The sequence below is a fragment of the Antennarius striatus genome, chromosome 8, assembly GCF_040054535.1.
Source record: "Antennarius striatus isolate MH-2024 chromosome 8, ASM4005453v1, whole genome shotgun sequence".
Taxonomy (NCBI): Eukaryota; Metazoa; Chordata; class Actinopteri; order Lophiiformes; family Antennariidae; genus Antennarius; species Antennarius striatus.
The window spans coordinates 21,495,554-21,521,639 of record NC_090783.1 but is presented as its reverse complement, the minus strand read 5'-3'; the positions used below and the strand labels follow the sequence as shown (position 1 = coordinate 21,521,639).

General features: G+C 38.8%; 1 protein-coding gene across 1 annotated transcript in view; it reads left to right on the top strand.

Moving 5' to 3' along the window:
- The first annotated feature begins 18,171 nt into the window (after window positions 1–18,171).
- LOC137600401 (alpha-1,6-mannosylglycoprotein 6-beta-N-acetylglucosaminyltransferase B-like) overlaps window positions 18,172–26,086 on the top strand; it is a 94,004-nt gene continuing 86,089 nt past the window's right edge. The window contains exons 1-2 of the mRNA XM_068322012.1: window positions 18,172–18,520; window positions 23,090–23,202. Coding sequence (XP_068178113.1) covers window positions 18,453–18,520; window positions 23,090–23,202 — 181 coding nt within the window. The 5' untranslated portion in view covers window positions 18,172–18,452. The remainder of the gene's footprint in view (window positions 18,521–23,089; window positions 23,203–26,086) is intronic.

Genomic DNA, 26,086 nt, shown 5'->3' with positions numbered 1-26,086 from the left:
ATGTATGTGTTGTTGATTTCTGATACAAGTTTGTGAGAGCTTTTCCACCCTCAGTGATTTATGATTTTGTTTACAGGATGCTGCAGGGACCTTAATCAGGCAGTGATGAGACGGCTTGTGTGGAAAAGCCTCTCGCAAACCTGTATGTATGTGCCGTTGATTTCTGATATATAATCAGCTGCATAAAGACAGGAAGAAATGGCAAAAATGGTGCCGGTCAGGAAGTATCTAGGTTTATAAATGTTAGTCTGAATGGTTATTTTTCTTCCTATGCACCCTGTGATTTAAAGCATGTGTACAGATGCTCAACATTCCCCATAGTGAGTACAGGGTAAATTGGCTGATAAAGTATAATCAATTATCATTGCTTTAAAGGGCACCAACACAGAAACAACAGGACAGACTTCAATAATAATACCTGCATACAACAACTCCAACAGATTTAATTATTGTTTAATTAGTGTACACTGGTGTCATTGTTGGAGATTAGAGTGGTTTCTTCAAGCAGACAGAAGATTGAAAAGAAAAAGAAAAAGAAAAGACATGATAGTCACTGTTCTGCAATATTCACTGTGTAAACAACTGTGTGAGGATCAGATTGCATCAAATAGGAGAGCATCACATCCCGCATTGGATGGAAATATTTACCAACTCGATAAATGTCAGAAGTTTATTAACTGAACACTTTAAGGAATGTCTTAAACATTTTGTTGATTATCCTTTAAAGAAAAATGAATGGCATTTGGATCAAATCCAACTTTCAATTACAGTACAAGTATACACTGTTTATTTGCCCTTATGTGAAATCATGTCAAAGATTTTGAGAGGTCAGTGAATGAAACCGCAACAACAAGTCTGGATACATCTATCCAGTCCTTGAAAACACCTAAAGGATGGAGATATCACACAATGAAGACAAAAAGACAGAAAAAGGAAGAAGACATAAGAAATATCTTCTTCACTTATGAAGAAAGAGAGTGTCTTTGCTACTCTGTATCGTCATAGTGGTGAGTAATAGCGTGGTGTCAAACCAATTTATGGAGAGACAAGGACCTCTGTTCCCATCATGTCCTCCATCCTTCATCGCTGGCACAGAGAGACTTGGGATTTCTGACCAAATGATGCAGAAAATCTTTCCAATGTGAGACACTACATCGGTTACTTAGCTGAATTTCTTATTTCTTTCTCAGCTTCCACTAGTTCAATATTCCTGAAGATGTGTTTTGACCCAAAATGACAAAACATTGTAAAAGGTCTTCATTTTCATTGGTTACTCTAACACTTTATCCAATACAACAGAGACAGTAAACTAAGACTTTGCTTGTCATTTTTTCTCTCTCATTGTCTGGCCATTGCTTGAACCTATGGATTGAAGTGGGTGGGAGGAAATAAAATCAGTCTCAGTAAAGTTTACTTTCCACTCAGGACGGATTCAGATTTTAAGATATTCCATTCAGATTGCAACCACACCATAAAGCTCAAGTTCAATGTTTCTTTTGTTACGGTGTCCTGCCATCACTAGCTGTACGGCTAGAAATGTAATGTGTTTTTAATGGGCTTCTGTCAACAATATTTTACCCCAGTTTGTCTTACTGTGTGTTTATGAGGAGAGTTATACTAATGCAGCTGCTCTTAACGTGCAGCAACAATTGTAACGATATGCTGATGCAGCATTTTGCTGGTGTGTCTTCTATTTATGATTATTTCTGATGACAAAATAAACATGACCAAAGAAAAAAAGGAGGTAATGCTGCTGCACTGTTATTTTGCTGTTGATTATATTTTATTTATTTTTTGTTTATCTATTTGTTTATTCAGCAGTTCTGATGTAGTCTTCTTGCTATTTTTTCAGTGTGCATGGTGATGGAAAAAATTTGAATTACTGTCTCCACAGAAGAATAATGTCTTTCATGTTTTATCTCACTCATTAAAACTGAACACTTCATTCATGTTTTTATCGTACCTATTAGTCTCCAAGGCCAGGGCCCATGAGAAGCTTCCTCCCTTGCCTCTCCCACCGCATGTATCTGATAGAGTATCGTTTTCTTTCATAGGCAGTGTCTTGTTTTGCATCTCTCACCCACTTTTTTGCTGCAGCAAAGTAAAATAAAATGTTCAAAGACAGTTCCTTGTGATTGTCTTCATTACAGAAATTTCCACGACAGCATTCTCATTTGTTTTACGATTGATGGCTCACTACCCTAGATATTCACAAATGCCATTTACGGTCCCTTTCAGTTCGCTTCTCAGAAGAAAGTTTTCCAGATCATGATACACTAAAGACTAGCAAATCAATTCATCAACAGCATGAAATATTGTGGTGATGTCAATATCAGCAGTAAAGGAAAATTGCATAAGCGCTGCGGGTAATGCAGAAATTTGTTTTGCTGGGCCATGAAAAATATCCGTCTAAATAACAGAGGGCTGTAGCTGTTAATACACCTTAAGTGAGGAAAATACTAATTCAATTACTAATTTAACAAATTAATTTTATAGATGCCAAGAAACATTTTACCGTTTAAAAGTATTGACGCAGTGTACTGACAAAGTTAACATTACATCCACAGTATTATTTATACCATCAGCTGTACCAGCTTCCTTATCTGTGGTGGAGCATAAACCAAAGAGTTGGGTTTTTTTTACTTGAAATAAATAAAGAGACTTTGATGCATTTTATGAATTAATTGAAAACTATTAACACACGGGACAAAAGACTGGCACAGTGGGTATCACTGCTGCCTCACAGCAAGAAGACTCTTGGTTCAGTTCCACCCAGGGCCTTTCTGTTTTATGTTCTCCCCATGTAAGCATTAGTTCTGTGACCTCCTCTCACCTCACCAAAAATATACAGGTGAGGTGTACAAGGAATAAAGGCGAGGGCACACAGAAAGCATCTATTTTCATTCTTCCTTTTCACTCTTTTCTGCAGGTCGTCTGCCTTCCTTTGTCATGTTTCATCTATCTGTCTATCTATCTATCTATCTATCTATCTATCTATCTATCTATCTATCTATCTATCTATCTATCTATCTATCTATCTATCTATCTATCTATCTATCTATCTATCTATCTATCTATCTATCTATCTATCTATCTATCTATCTATCTATCTATCTATCTATCTATCTATCTATCTATCTATCTATCTATCTATCTATCCATCCATCTCATTCTTGATTACAGTTGATTCCATTGAGCTCATGGAAAAAGCCAAATCTCTTGGGACGCTAAAGCATGAGTCTGCTGCGGTATTCTGTTTTAATGAAAAAGCTATAACCCCAGGAATCCAAATTACACATGCGAGTCCTCAAACAGGCTGCTGCGCATACTGACCTGACAAAAATTGCAGTATGTACCCCGACTGCAGATTACAGATCCAGGTCTACAATTACTTATTCTGTGGGGCGTCTCGCTGGCATTTCATAAGTTACCAGCTTGTTTGTCCGCTAAATGGGGTATTGGTGTTGGATTCTCAGTCCTGCCTTGTGGCAGGAACGATTGTTTGGTGAAAATTAGGTCCCTTGTGTGTAAATATAAATGTACAATTGTCATGGTACATTATTGTTTTGAATGTCAAATTTTAAAACTACTAAGCATGGGTCAGAGAAATAAAGGGTATGTTTTACAACCTGCTGTCAAAAAGAGAATCGACGTAATTTATGATGTCAAGATAATGTGCTTGTAGTATATTTAAGTATATTCTGTATAAACTTTTCAGCAGCTGTAATTATAGTTAATATTACACATTTGTGCATTAATGCTGCTCTGCCCAAAGACGCCAGAATTCTTTTATATCAATCAGAATAAATTGCCAGTAGAATGACATTATTTGATATTTTTCAACTACATGCTGCCTTTTCACCATGTTGATACAACTTTGGAGAATAAACCATTTTGACATTTAACTAGACTGGGGGTGGCACGGGGGCGCAGTGGGTAGTGCTGTCGCCGCACAGCAAGGTGGTTCCAGGTTTACGTCCCACTCAGAGGAGTTTGCGTGTTCTCCCCGTGTCTGCGTGGGTTCTCTCCGGGTTCTCCGGCTTCCTCCCACCTCCAAAAACATGAACTTCAGGTTAATTGGCTTTTACAAATTGCCCGTGGGTGCGAGTGTGTGCGTACATTTTTGTCTGTCTCCATGTGGCTCCGCGTCGCACCCGAAGTTTCCCCCGCCTCAGTCAGCCGGGATAGGCTCCAGCTCCTTGTGACCCGCGACACCGGATAAACAGTTCAGAAGATTGATGGATGGATTAACTAGGCTGAGCTGCAGTTGTTGGCTGCCCGATGGAGTTTTTTGGGATTACAAACATTCGCAGAACTTGTGTGTAGGTTCTCGGTTATCCAAGTCATGTTAGTCCAGAGCTGTTTAAATCTTTCCATTGGACTTGAAGAAACTTTCTTAAAGTCCAGTGGATTAATTTAATCCACACAGCTTCATGTTTGGATTCACAGAACTTCATGTTTCCTGCTGAGTTGTCACTCAGCTTGTTTGCATTTGTGTTCGTGTGTGTTAACACACTCTGCACCCACATATGAGCCTCACACCCCATTCTTGACGGGAAGCCAGAAAGTCATGCTGTTGATTTTTGCAGTTGATTTGAGTCTTTTCTTATTTGTGCATCCCTTCGTAGCCTGTCATGCTGATGCATTTTGGTTGATCAATAATGTAATCCGTAACCAACGGCTACAGCAAGCTTGAGTAATTACCTTCTCGATTATCTGACCACACATCTCATTATACTGTAAGCTGCCTTCATTATGGCCACAGGCTGAAAGGCATAGAGTGGACAGAGGAAACAAAGACACACACACACACACACATGCACGCATGCACACATGCATGCACACACACAAACACATACAAGTATGTAACAAAGCCTGATAAGTATGCATAAAAGTGCACATCATTGCATTGTGCTCAGGTGAGGAGACAAACAGAAACCTTCCTTCACTTCCTTGCCTATTTTCCTCTCTTTGCCCAGTCAATCAGATAACCATTAGTGAATATTGGTCCCAAGGGTTGGTCTCTCACATTCTGTACATCTATGGGAGCATTTTCAAGCAAGATGGCTCTCCTCCTTTCTTCACTGTGATCACCGTGCAGCCCAGGGGAAATAAAGACGGCCACAAACCAAATCAAATCCACAGCACAGTGGAGGAGATGATGGCACAGATCAGCACGTTAGTGGCCTTTTTATACTCCTTCTGTGGTGCTTCTTGAGCCAGTCTGGGGGTAGTTTGGGGGTTTAATATTGCTAGCATTGCCAAGGTGACAGACCTGATTTCCACTGTGTCTTACTGCCAGTGATTGTCCTCAATGATTCTTAACCGAATAAAATGTGTATTTATGAACTGACTACATTTGTAATTCACTTTTAACTAACTTAAAAGCCTAAATAACACAAATAAACACCATCTCCCAAATATCTGTTATGTTACATGATAACTTTATGAGTCTTGTATACAAATATGCTTTGATAACCTTCCCACTTTCAGTTTATTTAGGGAGATCTGACTTACCCTGTGAGAAATAAATCAGGGTTATATTATTAATTAATGTCGCTGCTTTGTCCCTCTTCCTCTGTCCTCAGCAACTTATTATATGACAGCTATTAGGCTGGTGGCCATTTGTTAATGGTGTCAATGGGCTTCGATCAGCTCTCAAGCATTCTTGGATGAGCTTTCCTTTATGCTGGAGAGGAACCTTAAATTGTTGGGCATATCAGAGCCATTAAATGTGAGCAGTTAATGGTTGCTTAAGTAGAGAAGTAATACACACAATCACCGCAGCATCACAGAATTGTGCGCTTTTCATTTTTTTATTTACTCTTCATACCTGGAAAGACACCGAAGTAGTGACAGTGTGCCAGATTAGGTATTGACATATTTAGGTAGTCTGTACACAGCAGGTGTCTCTAAATAGAATGCATTTATTCCTGTCTCCCAGCTCAAATGTTACAATTGTTCATTCAACCAACGCTGAATCGTGCCGTCACATTCGACAAAGCTGTCTTACTGCGAAAAATGAAATGCATGTCATTGCTAGACATGTTGATGATAATTTCAATCAGTGAAATTGTAACTACACTGACTAAATATTAATGTGGGTCGAGTCAAGTGTTAGTAAAATCTAGATTTTATTTCTCTTTTTAAAACACAGTTATTTTAACTTGTCAATGTCACCCCTTATGGGTGGCACCATAGCAATCCATCACTGTTGACAACGTTCCTCCCTCAGGAGTGAGGTCCACAGATGTTGATTCAAATGCAAGTCAGATTTAGAGCTTGAATGAATTTTGTGAAACGCATCACTCTCTGGTACATACTCGATCATGTATCGAATCTTAAATAAATTTCTGCGTGATAGAGACGAATGTCTCCATATTTTTCATGCTCGCATTATTTTGTAAGCGTGGTTCCACAAACATGAAAACGTATGATCTTTTTTATTTTATCATCATTGAAAATGACTATGCTTGCATATTTCAGTGTGATTACACTCTGACTTAAATTTCTCATAAAGTAACGCAAAAGTTAAACTTTCCTCCATTTAGAAGATGGCAATAAAGTCATTACTTAGTAACATTGCTAATCTATTAAAGCCAGTGGAACTGAACAGGGATGAATGACAATGAACCTCTTCTGGAGGACGTTAAACGTTTATACAATTTTTCAATTTCATGTTTTCTTCAATAGCTGCATGTTACTGCTTCCTCGGATTAGGGAAAATTATGACATGCTTTATCATACATATACAGCTGTAGCATAGCTGTAATATATATTACAGCCAAAAACATGGAGTCTTGTCATTATAAACCTAACCGAACAGCCACACCAGCCCTAAATTTATTACATTTTCCATCTGTGTCAAAGGATAGATTTTTAAAATCAACTACTGCTTCATTAAATAGTCCATGGTACCTTCTGAGGCATCTAAAATGATTATATTACTGTATTCCCACTGTCAGATCCAAATATTTTCCAACTCTGGAACGAATACCCCGTTCAAAGTTCAAACTAATTTAAACTGGTTCTTGAAGCGATATTGTTCTCTGCAATTTACTTAGAAATTAAAAATGCATCCTTATATTTCTTTTTTAAAATTCAATCAGCATTTATGTGTTGCATTTTGTTTTTATAGTTTTGAATTTGTATTATTATTGTATTTGATTGTCTTGCTTTAAATAGTTTCATTTTAGTGTTCTTAATGTTTCATGTAATATTTATTCCAGACTTCTGTCAAGCACTTTATGTTGTCTTGTGTCTTAATGGTACCATATGAATAAACTAATCTTGCCATGCCTCAAAAGAAAAGGAGAGAAAGAAACAAGAGGAGGAAAAAGGGAAATACTATACATCAAATAAGTGAGAATTGAAGACTTCCTTTCATGCCTGTTATTCACATAAAAATAGTTTGGTCTAAATGGTTAAGCCAGTTGATGGTTTTCCTCTCATGGGCTTGTGCGGTATCTGCAATAAAATAAAAATTCATTAATTCATTCATCTTCAGGGGAGCTGGAGCCTATCTCAGCTGTCTTATGGCGTGAGGTGGGGCAAACTCCGGGCGCGACGCCAGTGAACAGAGCCAAATAATAAAAATGGTGAATTTATTTTAATAAGTATGATGGTTGTATAAAATTCAGCTGAAACACTTTTTACAACTCTGTATTCTCAAATGACACAATAGCGTTGTCTGACTTTGACTGATTCTTAGAAAAGTTGGCAAACTGAAATAGACTTGGCTCCAGTTCACAGCTCCCTTACTTTCTGATTCTCTCTCTGGAGTCAACATCACAAATGTGTCTAAATCTTGCCAACTGTCTGATGCCTAAGGCCTTGCAAAGATATAACATGAAAAAATACCTCCTTTTCGATTTTACATTTCCTCATAAATGGCTTCATAGGTAATTACTACAAAGCAGTGATGTATTTTAATTGTCAGCGTTTCTGTGTTTGTCCGTTAGTTAGTCCACCAAAAATCTTCACAACCGTCGCAGATAGAAAGATGAAACAAAATGCACATTACTCAGGCGGCAAAGATGATGAAAATGAGATGATGACCTTGACCTTGAGAAAAACAGGTCAAGATCAAATTTCAACTTTTGTACACTCAGGAACTGGATAAGACAGAAAGACGAGGGAGAAGGCCAGTGTAAGACCATAGATCAAAGCTAGTGCTTTGATTTATGACAGTAGATCAGAGCACTAGCTTTGATCTTTGACCTATGCAAGTCAAGTCAGGGTCAAATTTTGAATTCAGGGGAATGCAGACTTCAGGATTGTGTTTGCCATGTCGTGGGATGTTGCAGTTCATGACTGCCTTGGTTCTTGTTTGATTCTGTTTCTTATTTGAAAGTTAGATTATGTGATATGGAAGTATTCATATTAAATCTTTTAATAATGAATTCTGTTTAGGTCCTGGTGAGAAATAAATTAAAGATTACATCAACAGAAAAACGCCCGTTTTGATTGTTTGACTCTGAGATCACCTGTTGTTCACAGGCTTGTGATCAAGCTCTCTTCCAGCTTGTTGTAGATGCCGTCTCCAAGAGCAACCATTGGATGAGCTGGCATAGGATCAGATATCTGTGGGTGGTTGAGAAGATGATTTCTTTTGATGTTTTTCCTCAATCTCAACAGCCATACAGGCATTGTAAATTTTGGGAAATAATTTTGTTAAATAAATATAGTGTAAAAAAAATCAATTCATAGAAATAAAAAAGAATGGGCCAAAAACTGGCTATTTTATGCTCAAATGTGAGGCTGTGAAAAAACAACAACAACATTTGCACAAAGAATTGACATTTCGGCACTTTTGTCGATACAAACTTAACCATAGTTTCCCTTGATGCATTATCCAATTTGCCAACTCCTCCAGTTAAATCACAAATGTAGTATCCTTCTCATGTGGGCCACATAGTTACTGTAGCATGACTGTGTGTGTCATTATCAAGCATCAATTATCAGCTAAATATTGGCTTTCGTACCTCCAGTGAATAAGATCAATAATCCAAGCAGGCATGAAATAGAAAAACAGGGATGGATTGGCTTAGTCTCTAGCTGTGTGGTCAGTTTGCTACCTTTATTTCTACAGTCTTGTTAAACTACTATTTTTTTCAATCAAAGTTCTGAATATAGAGTTCTAATAATATTCGTTGAGGCAAAGTTCTGATTTGTGGTATTTGCTGTGATTAAATGGAGTCGACAAGATTTTTCTCAGGGTTATATTACTTTTTTAAGGTTTGTCACTGCATTACTTCAGGATCTGCCATCAGCTGTCATTATATTCTCCTTGTTGCAATGAGCATATTAGGATTGTAATGCATTAGTATTGTAATGCATTACAATGCTAATATGCTTTGTAATGTTGGCATTACAATGCATATAGGCAGAAGGAAGTAGTTTGAATATCAGTTTAATATTCAAACTACTCCCTTCTGAGAATGCATCTTCATATAAGCTATTTCCATTTCCATTCAATTTACATATTCAATTTTCCATGATACAGTCAGCTAACTATACGTAGCAATATAAACACATATTTCACTCATCTTGTGGCTAAAAATACCACATTTGTTGCTACTTCATTGCGTGTCCTGTTGTGTCAAGATTTGTCTAAAGACTACTGAATGAATTTCTGTGGAACTTCATGGGTGGATGTCCTTGTTCAGAATACACCCAGTAAACTTTTTATGTGGATCCAAATGCAGAAATGGATCGATAAATTGTAAATTGTCGCAATTTTGTTAAAATTCTTAGGGAGTAATGCCTTGACATTTTTCATGAAAAAATAAGAGATATTTCAGTGGCTGATGTCTGTGATATTGTGCAATTTGGCATCCATCCAAATTAAAAATACAAATTCACCAGTTTAAAAATGTTTTTCTACTTTTCAACTTAGAAAGTTTATTTGGTTTCATTTTGAAATGCAAAGAAGAGTTTGTTTAATTTCAGATTGATTACAAACTAGAGTTTTATTTCAGTTCAATTAAATTTTTATTATGGTGCCAAATCATTATAGATGTTATAATATGACACTAGGGGACCCAACAATTTGCGTCTACATAAAATACATTTTTTGTTAAAGGCTGACATGAAACTCTCTATTTTCCACCATGCGCTGGCAACGGGAACTCATTTTCTCATACCATTACAAACTGAGTGTGGCCTTTTGTGCGCATCCACTATCTAGATTTATGAATTCATTCACTTGCCAAAAACGAGAATGAAATTGGACATTTTTATACGACGTTGTTTAAACCGTGGAGTGGGACATGCACGCACACACACGCACACACACACACACACACACACACACGCACACACACACACACACACTTTGTTCCTTTTGGTGAATGGCTCCTGCTGCTTACGGGCTTTCCTGTATTGCCAGCTTGTGTATGAGATGATGCCAGCAGCTGCGACCTCCCCACTCATGATTCATTGTTTTAATCACTCTGACTCTCCAACCTCTCACCAACCATGGCAGCATTTGACACATCGCTGACTTTTCATTGCACTCACGCCATTTGTCCTATTTAAGACACTGCCTCTACCCTTGCTGACAATTACATATTGGACATCCGGTGCTGCAATGAGTAATAAATACAGTATATAGTCACCACCTGAAGGAATGTGGTCATCTCTCCTTCAAATGTGAAGGTGGTGGGTTTCTAGGAATCCTTTAACTCCATGGATACTGTCTTATCCATCATAAAAATGTTGCATGTACAGTTTTTATTCTTTTAACAATTTGTAATTACGGTATTTGAGGTGGATAACTCCCTGTTTATCCACCTCAATGGAATTATGTACAATTGTGGACATGACATTTCTATAGTTCAATAGCAACGCTTAAGATGCTCCATCAATTATGTGCATTACAAGATATAGTTGAAAATAAATTCAATCAACCAGTCAACACACCAAAGAAAAGACAAATACCATCATCAGCCAAATTCAAGTGCTGTTGGGAACTGGGGTGATTTTGTTCTCATTTCTTTGAGATTGTGATGTGGGTGTCAAAGCGTAGAATGGGATCATTCTGGGACTCAACTCTCACACATACATGAAGACAGTTCCTGAAGGATGTGAAAAATCATTCACATCCACTCCTGATCTTTTCAAGTTCATCTTCCTTGCTTAATGTGTTGCTCAACAATTTCTTTTTCTCCCACAACTCTCGAGGTCTCCTGTCATTCTCATCAGAAAGTGGGCATTAAATTACACAAAGATGTACTGGTGGTTTACTGTGAATAGGTTCAAAACTGCTGCAATTTTGCTTTGCAAAGTCTTTACAGGCTGTAGGATATTGAGTCTGAGAGAGAAAAAAAACTGAATTCAGCTGTAAAAATGAGAAGCTGCATCCTCACCATGTTTAGGTACAAGCAGGTAATGCACAATAGCAGCTACCTATTTGCTGTTGTAAGTAGACTGTAGGTATATTTACAGAACTTAACGTAAAGCTAATCAATTCTTTTTTTTTTTATTCCCACATCAATTTTCGCCATTCCTTGATTTTTTTTAATGACGTCATCCTTTCTATGAATAGCTTTGCTTCATCCCATGCAGAAGGAGATTTAATATTAAATATTAAAAAGATTGTTTGAATGAAAAATGTGGGAGCATATAGGCAACTGAAAAAAAAAAATCAAAAGATTGACAATTACTATTTATGCCCAAGCAATGTTTTCAATTAAAATCCTGAAGTAATGGATTATTTTTTTGAACGCCTTTCACATCTTTATTAGGAGACTAGAGAGAGGGCAAGAGTGGGTTTAGACAAGACAGAGTGGGTTTAAATCAACAATGGGGGACTCACTTGATTGCCTGTTCTTTTTTTTCTTTTTTTTAATCTATCCAATCGCAGAAGTGTAATCTGTGTTAACACAGGTGTATCCTGCTAAAAATAGACATTAAAAACCCCATTTTACAAACAGCAGTTGTACGTCACCAGCAATCTACATCTAAACTGGAGTCAGTCATATTAAAATAAAAAATAAAAATGAGTTTATAGTTCGATTTTCTTACTTTGTTATTTTGAACTACACACAATTTACATATTTATGAAGTCAAGCTCTTGGAACCAGACTAGAATACCAGTAGTCAGTTCACCCAGGTCTCTTCTAGTGCATTCCATTTGGCATTCAGCACACTTTGTAAGTCTTTACTGTAATACAACTTAAACAGGACAGCAGCAGCTCACACACACACGCACGCACGCACGCACGCACACACACACACACACACAATGTACAAGATTTGACAAGGACATGACCCTTATAGGCAGCCTCGTCCAGGTTCGGTAAGCAACAAAATGATGTGGAGTGAGCAATTCATTCAACACAATAAATACACCTGGGATTAATCGTCTCTCTCATCAGGCCAAGTTCTCCAAAAGCACCTTTAATCTCTCTCTTGTTCTGAGGTAGCTAAACCTGCTGCTCCAGTTACAAACCTCTTGTGTCTTGAAACACCCCAGGCTCCTCCAGCAGAACCTCCTCCAGGCTGACACCTGGAATATCGTTCATTGGATGGATGGATGGATGGATGATTATTTTGTGTTGGATAGTTAAGTTAACCATATTTTTTTTTGGACGTATTTAAATAGTTGTTACTTTTATTTTTAAGTTGTATCCATGTAGTTATGTTCACTCGTTTCAGGGAACTATTATCAGCTTCAGCTGACTTTATAATCTTCAACGGAAAGCACACACTACAATTGTTAGAAATTGTGAAATGTAAAAACAAATTGTAAGAAATACAAAATGTAAACAGAATGACTGAGGGCTGAATTCTTTTTTCTAACTGCTCGCTGTTGGATAAAGTTCTATGTTTCTGTTTAGGCCGCGTAAGAGTCACTGACTGCTGTAGAAAAAGTCTTAGCTGTTTATGAAAATGTCAGTTTTGACACATTTTGGTTTGCGAACTGTGATGTGTAGAAATGTGAACCGATATTTCATATTCATTAGACTAGCATTTTATTCAGCTGACTCCTCTTAGACTTCGCTCTTTTGAAAGTGGAAGTAATTTTGACTTTTGCAGCCCCCAGAAGCAGAAAATCAATTGAAGGATCTGTTCTGATAAATTGCTTCTCCAGCTGCTCCAGAAAACAATCACAAGCCTTATCTAGGCATTGTTTATTGCATTAAAGGATTATTTTTTCAGATGAATATTCATTAAGCGCGATCATATTCTATCTTATAATTAACTGGCAATGAAAACATCTCGCAGTGTAATTTATCATCATGCATTATGATGAAAGTGTTATTCTGTTTCCGCAAGAAGCATTTAAAATTCGTTTTTTTTAATGAAAAGAATTATTTGCTAATGAAGGCTATGAACTAATTAAGATGAATGGAGGAAATTTTTTTTTATTGATATGATTGTTGAGTGTTGATGAGTTCCATTATCACCCCTCAGATTGTCATGATTTGTTCCACTGCACATCGTAATCTTTATTTTATTCTCCATCCATCGAGAATTACTTGCATAATTTAACATATGAAATCAAACATGTTTGAAATAATCCTAGAGGCCTGTGTACTGACATTTTCAGGCGAAAAAAAATTCCTTAATCCTCATACACCACAAGATTATCAGCCCCAATCATGTCAGTTCGTATCTTCTCAGGCTGTGAAGAAGCAGCTGTCAGCTGTGCAGTCAGCCTGCAGCGTAAATCAGTCTGTTTACGTATGTATGTACATATAACCTGCAAGAAAAAAAAGAAAAGAAAAGAAACAGAGTATATATGACAGCAATAAAAAGAAATAAGAACGGCTTTCATGCAACAATGCAATCAATATTACACAGGTACAATGCTGTCACAGCCATCTGCAGTGATTGTTTTTCCATATGTCCATATCAATTTGAGTTTACATACACCAATGACCAGTTAACAACTCACGCCATGTGAGATATAGGGTGTTGCTGTTATTTTCAAAGTCATTATTCCTCCTCGGTAAGGAAGAAATCAGCAGAAATCTGAAAACAACTTTGTATGGAGATAAAAGAGGCGCTTGTGAAACAGTAAAACAAATGCTCCTTTCTGTTCCCCTTTGTCCCTGATGTTTGATAGATGGATTGTACCTCCTTCCAGTGTAGGCATTCACTCTACAAAATTGCAGAAATTTGAAAAGCAAATCTTTTTTCATTCATTCATCTTCCTAACCTCTTTATCCACCGTAGTGGGTCATGGGAGGCAGGAGCCTATCCCAGCTGTCTTAGGGTGTAAGGCGGGGCAAACTCCGGGCACGACGCCAGTGCACCGCTTAGCCACACAAAGACAGACAACCATATACGCTCACACAAACTACAGACAATTTGGAACGGCCAATTAACCAGAAGCACATGTTTTTGGAGGTGGGAGGAAGCCGGAGAACCCGCAGAGAACCCACGCAGACACGGCGAGAACATGCGAACTCTGGACTCACACCCGAAACCGCCTTGCTGTGCGGCGACAACGCTACCCACCGCTCAAAAAGCAAATCTTATTTAATAATGATTGATAAATATGCTTGACAGTTGGAAAATTTGTTTGTCTGTTTCTTTCTTTATGAGTCATAAAGTTTATACAGTTGACAAAAATGTTTTTCAAATAAAAACCATCCATCCATATATATGTATATATACACGTATATATACACGTATATATACGAATATATGTACATATATAAATACACACACACACACACACACACACACACACACACACACACACACACACACACACACACACACACACACACACACACACACACACACACACACACACGTTGCTGAAATATTTTGAGCACTTTCTGAAATGCTATAATCATTATGATTGCAGGACATCCATAAAAAACTAATTAGGTTTGTTTCACTGGCAGATGTAAAACGTATGTGACTGCAGTTAAACAACACGCCACATTATTGCAAAGACAAAAAAACAACAAAAAACTAGACACACCAAATGCTCAGCATCAATAATCTCAGTAAACATCAAGAGTGCTTTTTGTGTTAATATAGATTGTGTGCTTCTTTAATGCCTTTGGTTGCTGTACAGATGCTGGTTATCTCAGCCTGAGGCTAATTCCTGTTTCAATATAGACAGTCATGAAGGACAGTGACCAGTACTGCAGAGGAAACTCAACTAACTGAAAGGACAGGACCAGCAAGAGCCAATACAAGCTTTGTGTTATAGCCACAAAAGGGCCTGCTGTACTCTCTGCACTCTTGAACATTGCTTATTCGTTTTCAATGGTTTCTCCTTTGATATATCACACTGCCGCAGTGGATGGCATTTTTTAAATGCATCTTTCACACAATGTACTGTGATAAACTGGTGACTTATTCAGGGTGTATCGTGTCTCCCAGTTGTTTTAACTGGGATAGGCTGGACTCTAAACTTGTGACCCAGGTTTAGAAAAGAAAATGAGAAGATTACTGTACTGATCATCTAATCTTCAACAAAAGGAATACATGAATACGATACAACATTTAGTAAATTATCCATCAAACATGAGCTAGGGTTAATTTCTGTATTTACAGGTAAAGCACGGTGAAGCCTTGAAGGAGTATTCGCAATATGTAGGTATATTTATGCAGCTGTGTTACTGAACCCTATTCTCTGTACACACACACCAAAGGTGTAAAAATATTATGTTTGTTCAGTGGATTCATGCAGAGCAAACACATCACTTTCACAACCTGCAGAGATTGATATTCCACATGGATGGTGTGCTGTCAGTCAGATCGACATGTACTGAAAACCACTGAAGCATTAAGTCATCTTCAGGTGTCTTATAGACAACCCCCCGTCTGCATTCATTGCTGCTCAAACAGTCCACTGATCACACGGGCTTAATCAGACTGCACCCTCACAATTTGTTTAAGGGAACAGGATGCTGGCTCCTGGCTGTTTGCCATGAGAAACAACAAATGAACAAACAACAAACAAACAAACAACAAACAAACAATTGATGGATGGACGGACGGACGGACAGACAGACAGATTTCTCCTGCTGACATTGCTGGCGCTGCAACAACTCTTACCGCTAGGTGCCGCTGTTGCATCCTGATAGCATTCACTGTCCATGGTGCTGAAATTATTAACAGTAATGCACCATGCGTTCCTTTCTGCATTTCCCCTTCGTATTCTTAAAAATGTCATTCACATTCATTTTCACATTTTAATGCAACATAGCATGAAAAGAAAAATCAAAACTACTAAGACAGGAAGTCCTAAGGAGCCCTTCAACTCCATAAGAAAATATATCACGGTGAAATGCACTGAAGAAAAGCGGACTGGAGACCAGTAAACTAAAGTCATTGCTCGTACTGACAGCTAGATTGCTGCTGCGACCTTTCTCTTTTCACAATTTAATAGCTGTGGATGGTGCCATAATCGGTGAGTATGGTTCTGAGGATCATCCCGATCAGAGTGCAAATTGATCAGGATCAAGTCCGCTAGAATAAGATAACTCCACAGGAAGTTATGACAATTTCATTCCAAATCAAAAGAACAGCCTATGTTTGATCAAGCTGCAGATCCAAGATCCATCCATATCTATCTATCTATCTATCTATCTATCTATCTATCTATCTATCTATCTATCTATCTATCTATCTATCTATCTATCTATCTATCTATCTATCTATCTATCTATCTATCTATCTATCTATCTATCTATCTATCTATCTCTGTCTGTCTGTCTGTCTGTCTGTCTGTCTGTCTGTCTGTCTGTCTGTCTGTCTGTCTGTCTGTCTGTCTGTCTGTGTTTATATCCCTACCAGTGATATACTCTTTACATCAAGGGATATGAAAAAAAAAACAAAACAAAACAAAAAAACCAGGACAGATTGTACCTGTTGTACCATAACATTTACTTGGGTAGTTGTGTAAGAAAATCATTACACTGTTTTGTTCCGTATTAAATTTGAATCTTCTTGTTCTCATCATTTCGGCTTTTCCCTTCAGGGGTCGCCACAGCCAATCAGTTGCCTCCATTTAACCTTTCTCTTACACCAACTACCTTCATGTCCTCTTTCACTACATCCTTAAACCTTCTCTTTGGTCTTCCTCTAGACCTCCTGCCTGGCAGTTCAAAACTCAGCATCCTTCTACCAATATATTCACTATCTCTCCTCTGGACATGTCCAAACCATCTCAGTCTGGCCTCTCTGACTTTATCTCCTGATCCTATCCATCCTGGTCACTCCCAGAGAGAACCTCAGCATCTTCATCTCTGCTACCTCCAGCTCTGTCTCCTGTCTTTTCCTCAGTGACACTGTCTCTAGACCAAACAACATCGCTGGTCTCACCACAGTTTTGTACACCTTTCCTTTCATTGTAGCTGAAACTCTTCTCTCACACATCACACCTGACACTTTCCTCCACCCGTTCCATCCTGCCTGGACACGCTTCTTCACCTCTTTTCCACACTCTCCATTGCTCTGGACTGTTGAGCCTAAGTACTTAAAATCCTCCACCTTCTTGATCTCTTCTCCCTGTAGCCTCACTCTTCCACTTGGGTCCCTCTCATTCACACACATGTACTCTGTCTTACTGCGGCTAACCTTCATTCCTCTCCTTTCCAGGACAAACCTCCACCTCTCTAGCTTCTCCTCCACCTGTTCCCTGCTCTCACTACAGATCACAATGTCATCTGCAAACCTCATAGTCCATGGAGATTCCTGTCTAACCTCGTCTGTCAGCCTGTCCATCACCATAGCAACAAGAAGGGGCTCAGAGCTGAACCCTGATGCAGTCCCACCTCCACCTTGAACTCCTCTGTCACACCTACAGTGATAAGCTTTCTCCAGATTTAAGTTTGATCAAGTTTGAATAACCATCTAAATGTAGAAATACAACAAAAACAGCACCTAAAGCATGTGTACCATCATTTTCAAAGCTGCTGTCTTTGGAGTGTGCAAACATTCATGACATTCGGATTTCAGAAATATATCAGTCGCCACTGATTTTATTTTGAAGGGACAAAACGGAAATGGAAGACGTCACTGAAACCAACTTCCCCATGAGGGGTGAACAAGGACCAGGCTTTTCGGAGGAGTAGTCCCACTCTCACCGCTTCGCTGGCGAAGTTCAGATCCACGACAGCCAGTCGTCCTCTCCTCGAGAAAACGCAGTTTTCACGGAACCCACTCCCACCCGTGAATTTTTTTTTTTTATTTTTTATTTTTTGGTGAACACCTCGGACATGACTGAACCTCTTCTCGCCTTTGATATCAACCGGAAGACGGAATAAGACTTTAAATGTCATTTTTCTGACAGCGGAAAGGACGAAAAAAACGAAACTTTGCTGAATGAAACTTTGATCCTTTCTCTCCCGCAGAGCACCCACGGGTGTTTTTTTTTTGTATTCAGTGAAATTTAATGAGACCCAGATAATGTTCGGTCACCTCCAGTTCCAGGTCGAGAGGTCGACAACTATGTTACCTGTCGCTCGTTTTGGAAAATGATGACTGGCATCACCGACGGTAAAATAATGGTCAGAAGATGTCTGGTGACGTTCAAGCCGTTCAGGTGAGACAGAAACTGAGATGGTTTTTTTTATTTTTATTTTCTGTTTTATATTCTGTCATCTCAATGAGCTTTATAACCTCTTCAAACGTGGATCTCTCCTTAATAATGATGTGGAAATGTTAATTATTATAGTCATTAATTTGTCTTTATATGCATTTAATCCCCATCTCTTAACTCTTCAGAGTTCAGAGGTCAAAAACTGTTCTGTTGCTTTCATTGCTGTTGTGTTTGTTTATTTTTATTTTTATTTACAAAAAAAAAAAATCTGTGTCTAAAATTAGTGTGGTATGCAAACAAAAGAAACAAAAAAAAAACTAAATAAACTTGAAGATGCCGGAATGATTGTGAACAAGTTAAGCATCGTAATAGTCCGATGCTCTTCACATGAGCCAAGTCTTCTCATATCAAGTTTATCTATGAAATAATATCAACATGATTTCTTTTTATTAAAGAAGGAGGATTTAAAAAAACAAAAGTAGTTAGATTGTAAAAGATAAATATCAATAATTAAAGATTTAAAAAATAATTAAACTGCGGGAAGATTAACTGCAACTGCTAGTTCTTTTGTCTCACCAGCTACCTCAATATTTCCTGTTCTCTCTGAAATGTTATATTTGTCAGCCCTTGTGGAGTTACTTATATACTAATGATTCTATATTAAAAAAAAACTTAAGAGACCACTGGAGGGCCCTCAGATGCTACCTAGTTCACCTGCATGTCTGGTTGTTCCCTTTTTTTTTTTTTAATGAATCACCTTTGTTGATGCTCTTTTTATGGCCTTTTTCACAGGTGATCTATGTTCAATATGGAAACAGCCAGGGTCTTGGATGTTTAGTATAAAAAAGTAGATTCTTTTTTTAATCTTTTGTGTGTGCTGTTTTCAGTCATTGACATTCCCGGCAGATAGATTTGCAGGTAATAAAGATATAATAATTATTATGTCACTGCTTGGGAACAATTGACACATGTAATCTATTAACAAGGGCTGAAGTCGAAATGTGTCAGTAACCTAAAGGCAGAATCATCTACTTGGTAATGCCACAAGATCAGCTTCCACAGTTTAGGTTGGTTCAGGCAGCAGTAAAAGTTTCCTGAAATACTTCGCTGCTAACATCTACACCTCGCGCTCGGCTTCTCCTTGTTTCAAAAATCATCTACCTTGAGGCAAAATCTGATAAGTCTATATGTGTGAGGAAGCCAATTAGACGATAGCGGATCTCTCAGTCTGATCCAATTATAGGGAGCAAAGCATTTACTTTAAGCCTCGTAATTAAAGACTCGTCAGGCAGGACAGGGGCCTAATCCTCTCATATCACCCACCTAAGACCAGTTTAGAAAACAGCAAATGATAAGAGAGCGAAGGATCGCCCCAGGAAGCATCAGGACGGCTTCTGCTCACCCTTGTGCTTAGAATATTGTTCTTTTGCCCTCTTTTCCGTTTCCGTTGGTCGTTTTGTTGCAGCTGAATATTCCTGCAACAATATTTATTCCATAAAAGTACATGAGATTATTAATCATTCAATCACACAGATCGAAAAAGTAAAATCCAAAGGCAACCCATGTTTCCTGGTGTCTTCTGAAGAACCTCTGTTTTCTTTTGAAGATATCAGTGGATATAATAAGTACTTGGTATTAAAAACAATCCAGAAACGATGACATCTACCTCCACATATTTAGTTTCCACCTATTTCTCTTCCTGACCGTATGATAGGAGGAGGTCCATAATCCATGCAGGGGATCGTCATCTTTGGGTCACAGCATCCTAATCATGACAACTATTCCCTAGATAGTAATAATTGTAAAGGAACTGAGTTATATAATTAAATATATTGCTGCTCTGTGGCCTTCTGACAATGATTGAGCTATTCTAATTAATCCTGCAATATGCCTGGAACAGATGGGCCAATATTTTATTATTTCATAATATTACAGTACTCAGAGGGGTAAAAGAGAGGCAATACAGGATGAGTGTGTCAGGAACTGAGATAGTTAGACTTAAATTTAAATGCAGCATGATGAGAAGAAGAAAAAAACAGTAAAGAGCATTCTTTATATCGGTGCTAATCACAGTGATTAACTTTAATCATAATAATCTGTTTCCAACCCTGGCAAATGAAGTGGACAATCAGATGTTTAATTTCAGTGTTTATTCGTTCGTTGATTGATTACAGTATTCATTTTAGTTTTTCTTGTTACAGGTGTAATCAGTAGGACAATCCATTAGACACATAATGCTCAAAAGGAAACATCACCGCTTAAATTGCAATGTGTATGGAAAGCAAGGATGAATGGCCACTTTATTGTGTTGTCTAAAACGACGCCAAGAAAATTGGGTGACATCGCACATTTGATACGACCCAGTAGATGAGATCCTCGATGATGATGATGATGATGATGATTATTCGCTGTGAATATTTTCTTGTGTTGTCAAAGAGCCACATCCCTTCGTCCGTCCTTGAAGGCAGAGGATTATGACTTAGGACGAGACACATGGCTCTGCCTTGGAATATAGTCACTGTGGGAGCTTGCCAAACCGTCACACTCTATACTTAACAGATTATTCAACATCATTTTGATCCCAGTGGGTCAATCAGATCACTCCAGCAAATGCTCTTTTAAGTGGCTATTCTTGGTCGCTGTTATACGAACACTTTTTTTTTTTTGCAGCCTCATCAATATTAAGAAGTTTTGTTCGGCACTTTGCGTGACCTGAGGTGCTTACCGTGCCATCTTGGGACATGCTGTTAGATTACACATCGGACCCTGCATTCAAGCAAACAGCATTCCCTGTCTTTGAAGAGAAAAGAGTATTTATATATAATTCATTCATTTGTTATGTTAAGATTTAGTTTTCCACCCACTGATGCAGAATTTAAAAGTTACCTGTGCAAGGTTAGCCATAAATTATAAAGTGAATTGTGATAGTTACATCACAAAGGCTCATTTTTTTCCACGCTATTGTAAGATGTTATTGTTTTATATGTGGTTTTTATATGCCCTACATATATTTTTTGAATTATTACAGTGTACTGGAACCAAACATGGTGAGGACAATTGGGAAAACAGCTTCAGCTGTTATATATGCAGTATTTGGAGTTTGGCTGTTGACCGTTCATCGTCTCATAACTTTGGTGTCCTTGCTGATTCTATAAAATCATTGAAGAAGTTCCTCTTATTTTGTGTTTGCTGAAGAGAAGCACACACTTTGAAAAAGAACTTGTTCATTATGAAGTCTGAGTGGTATTTTGTGCAGCGGATGAGAATCACAGACAGCTTTGCCTCCCTGGCTCCACAAAGAGTGCTGCCATCATAAGATAACATTTGATCCTTTTACTCTGAAGACAGTAGCTTAAATTGGGCAGGATTTACAGATACAAAAGACACGATTTTCAACTATTTTAAGTCAAAGATCTAATTCTCTCACGGCTGTCTATCAAGAGACTAACCATACAGAATCTCGTTGGACTTTTCCCTTCTGATGTATGCCAACATTTCTAATACGAGATCTGTTCCACAACAGGGTGTAGCAGAAGTTTATCTTCCAAAGCACAGATCTGTGTGGTAGAACATTGAAAAACTGTCAGTAAACTGAGCATTGAAATAGTTGATAGCTGAAATGAGTTGTTTTTGGCTTCTTTACTTGACAATGTTCTTAAATGTCACACATTTCATCAGACAGAGGACCGTTGATTTTAATTGTCAATCTTTTCCACCATGAATATCATAGCAATAGGGGGTGGGAGAAATCTGTTGATATTTTAGCTGAACGCATTAATTCTCACCTTAAAGAGCTTGAATAAATTTCAACTTCAACTTTTATTTTATATAGCGCTTAATCACATCTGAAGACATTTCAAAGCGCTTTAACGGATAGAAAGCCAACAATGCCCTCCAGAGCAAGTATAAGCAACGGTGGCGGGGAAAAACTCCCTCATTGAGGAAGAAACTCTGGGCAGGACCCAGGCTCTGGAGGGCGGTCATCCACCTTGACCTGTTGGTTGGTAAAGAGAAATTCACTGGGGACAGAGATAGGTCAAGGAAAAGAGAGAGAGGGAGAGAGAGAGAGAGAGAGGGAGAGAGAGAGAGAGAGAGAGAGAGAGAGAGAGTGGCAGATTTAGATTTTCTCCTATTATCTCCTTGTGATCTTTAATGCTATGCCTTCTGGAAGTTATACCTGCTATGTCTCTGTCTTGACTTGATTTTGAATTTCTTCTCACTTCGTTTTTTGCTGTCTTTCCTTTCCCACATTCTCATGACTACTGATATTTTTCTCACTCTTGATCATTCTATCTTGCAATCCTGTCTTCCATAACTCTGTCTCTCTCTCTCTCTCTCTCTCTCTCTCTCTCTCTCTCTCTCTCTCTCTCTCTCTCTCTCTCTCTCTCTCTCTCTCTCTCTCTCTCTCTCTCTCTCTTCATCCACCTCTTTTGTTTGCCTTGGGCAATCTCTCTACCCTTTTACTATCTTAATCTATACATTTCCAATTTACTCTCCAAACGTTTTATTTACCTGCTCTTCCCCAACGTATCTATCGTAACTCCATTTTCATCTCTTCCTTTTGTGTCGCAGGATATTTGTGGCGGGCATAGGCTTTTTTAGCCTTTGCTTTCTGATGACCTCTCTCGGCGGGCAGTTCTCAGCCAAGAGACTGGGGGACTCCCCCTTCACCATCCGCACAGAAGGTACTGATGTGTGGTCTGTGCATCTGTGAAGGGTGTACATGCATGTGTATGTGTGTGTGTGTGTGTGTGTGTGTGTGTGTGTGTGTGTGTGTGTGTGTGTGTGTGTGTGTGTGTGCAGACAGTTCCTTCACTGAGTTGAAATGCTGTGATGTCACTTCAATTTGATGTGCTATAACTCTCTACGGTCCTGCTGGCCCCTTCACCGCCGTGCGCCTCTTTGTCAAAGCCCCTTCGCCTGTCACTGCAAACATAAAATGGCCTGTGATTTCTAGATGAGGTAGAGAAATCATAAAGCAATATAAACGCCTTCGCAGAACCAGTATGACCAGTGACTTTCATGAACAAATAAAATGCTGCTTCTATATTTTTTACTGAAGTAATGAGAAAAGCAGCATGTTTGTTGAGCGAGATTAATATAGCAGAAAAGTAGCAAGATATGCAACTAGCTGGAGAGCTATTGGCTTGAAATCACTAATGTGTTTCACTTCACTGTAGATACATGTGGATTTACATTATACATTTGCATAAATGTTATTTAGTCTTCTGACAGTACTTTACAGCGGTGCACAATTGACAGTAGAATTAATCCTGTTAATGTTGATGGGCTGATATCACTCCGGCTTTTTCTTGCACTGTCTTTGATGATTAATGTGATTCAACCTGAAATGCTTTTTAGAGCTCCACTGAACCCCATCAGGATTCTCTGTTAGTCTCCCTTCTATGTAAAAGTCCATTGAAGCAAGCCTGTCGTACATTTATATGTATTTGTTATAACCACAATTGAATTTTACGGTACAATGATACATTTAATTTCCTTTCATAACCTGAATTTGTCCAGTTAATTTTTTAATTGAGCACAGTAGCACAAAGTTTCTCTAATGAACACCACAGCGAAAGGTTTCAGTTCCTGATCCTCACTGTTGGGTGGATTTGGTTGAATTTATGGTAAAAAAAAGGGGAGCAGTGATGGGCCTGGAGGCCTAAATGAACTCTGGTGGTGCGATATGTACAGCATGCTGAGCTTCACCTTCACCACACCCCGAGGGCCACATTCATCCAAACAAGTCTTCGCCATTGCAGTATCATTAACACCTTAGCCGACTGGTTACATCACATGACCCAGAGTGAAGGCTAACTGCCAGTGGTGGGGTGGAATCACCGTTGCAATCTCCTACTGTATGAGGTGTGGAGATTGAAAGTCAGAGGTCATTTGTGGAGGCCAGCCACTTTTCACTTCTGCTAGTGTTGGAATAAGCAATCTTGTATTCCATGTACCACCTACACGTTTGTGAAAGTGTGTGTGCAAATCAATAGATGAAGTAAAACCATGTGCCAATATGTGAGAGAGACAGAAAAATGAAAAATTCTAATCTTAGTGTATGTCAGGTGGGTGTTGATGAGCATATGACACATCCTGTAATCTGTGTGAGAGAGTCACTGTAAAGAAAAGGGGTTACACGGAATGGCTGTATTTATAATATTTTGAGATTACCCCTTGCATTAGGATTAGTGCATGTATCTGTGTTATTTGGTACATGAAAAATCCACTACTAATGTGCTGCTTCCTGGTGAGACATCTGGAGGAAGCTCATTAACAACTGTATAGTGTTCAACCATGCTTCCCCATTGGAGTTTATTTAGGTGTATGTGTTTCTTCATATAAATGTGTGTATACCCTTGTGCACATAAACACTTTTGTGCTTGTCTATGCACAAAAGATGTCCGTATCTTCGCCATTTACTGCATGCGCCTGGATGCATTTGTTAATGTGTAGTCCCACTGTTTTCCCTCTTTTCCCCCTTTATGCGTGTCTCCGAGGTCGAATAGCTGAGAATGTTTTTGCTGCTGTCTCCCATTGAGTGTGTGCGTGTGTGTGTTTGTGTGTGTGTGTGTGTGTGTGTGTGTGTGTATTTACGTGTGTTTGTGATGAGCTGGCAGGAAATCCGCTGTTAAATGGAGCGACAGGGGCAATGTGGGACAAGATTGTGACTAGAGAGACTGAGAGCCCGATCCATCTGCTCTCTGCAAATCAGCCCTGCAAATAAAACAACTGGCCCTTTCATTAAACCTCCATTCACCACCTGCAGAGCAGCATCAGTGCTCGCACACACACACACACACACGCACACACACACACACACACACACACACACACACACACACACACACACACACACACACACACACACACCTGCACACAATCGCACAACAAACACACGTTAAATTTGTCCTGGAGACAGGTCACCTTTTTGATAATTTTTCTATCATTTGTGCTGCCAAGTCAATTTTGATTTCTGGGTTTGGAAGCAGAAAGTTTATTGTCAAATGCATATCCATTTATTTATTTATTTATTTTTGGGGTGGGGAGGGGGTTACACAATTAAAATTCCACGGAATTTGTGTCAGAGCAATATCTAGCAGGTAGCATATATCACAACCGTTGTGTTCGCAACTGATGTACACATGTCTATACATTCAAGTAACATTTATAAAGCTAAGATTATCATTAGCTGATAATGCTACAGTGCTGAGCCATCAATAGTGGCGAATGTCCACCCTTGTAACTAATGTCAAAGTCCTGATTATCTGTTAGGATTTCAGTCAGTCAGTAATTTTCTTAACCCACTTAATCTGCTTACGCACGTCGCAGGGGAGCCGGTGCCTAACCCGGCAGTCTCAGGGCGTGAGGTGGGGGACACTCTGGGCAAACGCCAGTGTACCGCGGAGCCACATAGAGACAAACAATCACTCACACACACACACACTCCTACGGTCAATTTGGGACCGGCCAATCAACCTGAAGCGCATGCTTTTGAAGGTGGGAGGAAGCCGGAGAACCCAGAGAGAACCCACGCAGACACAAGGAGAGCATGCGAACTCCGCA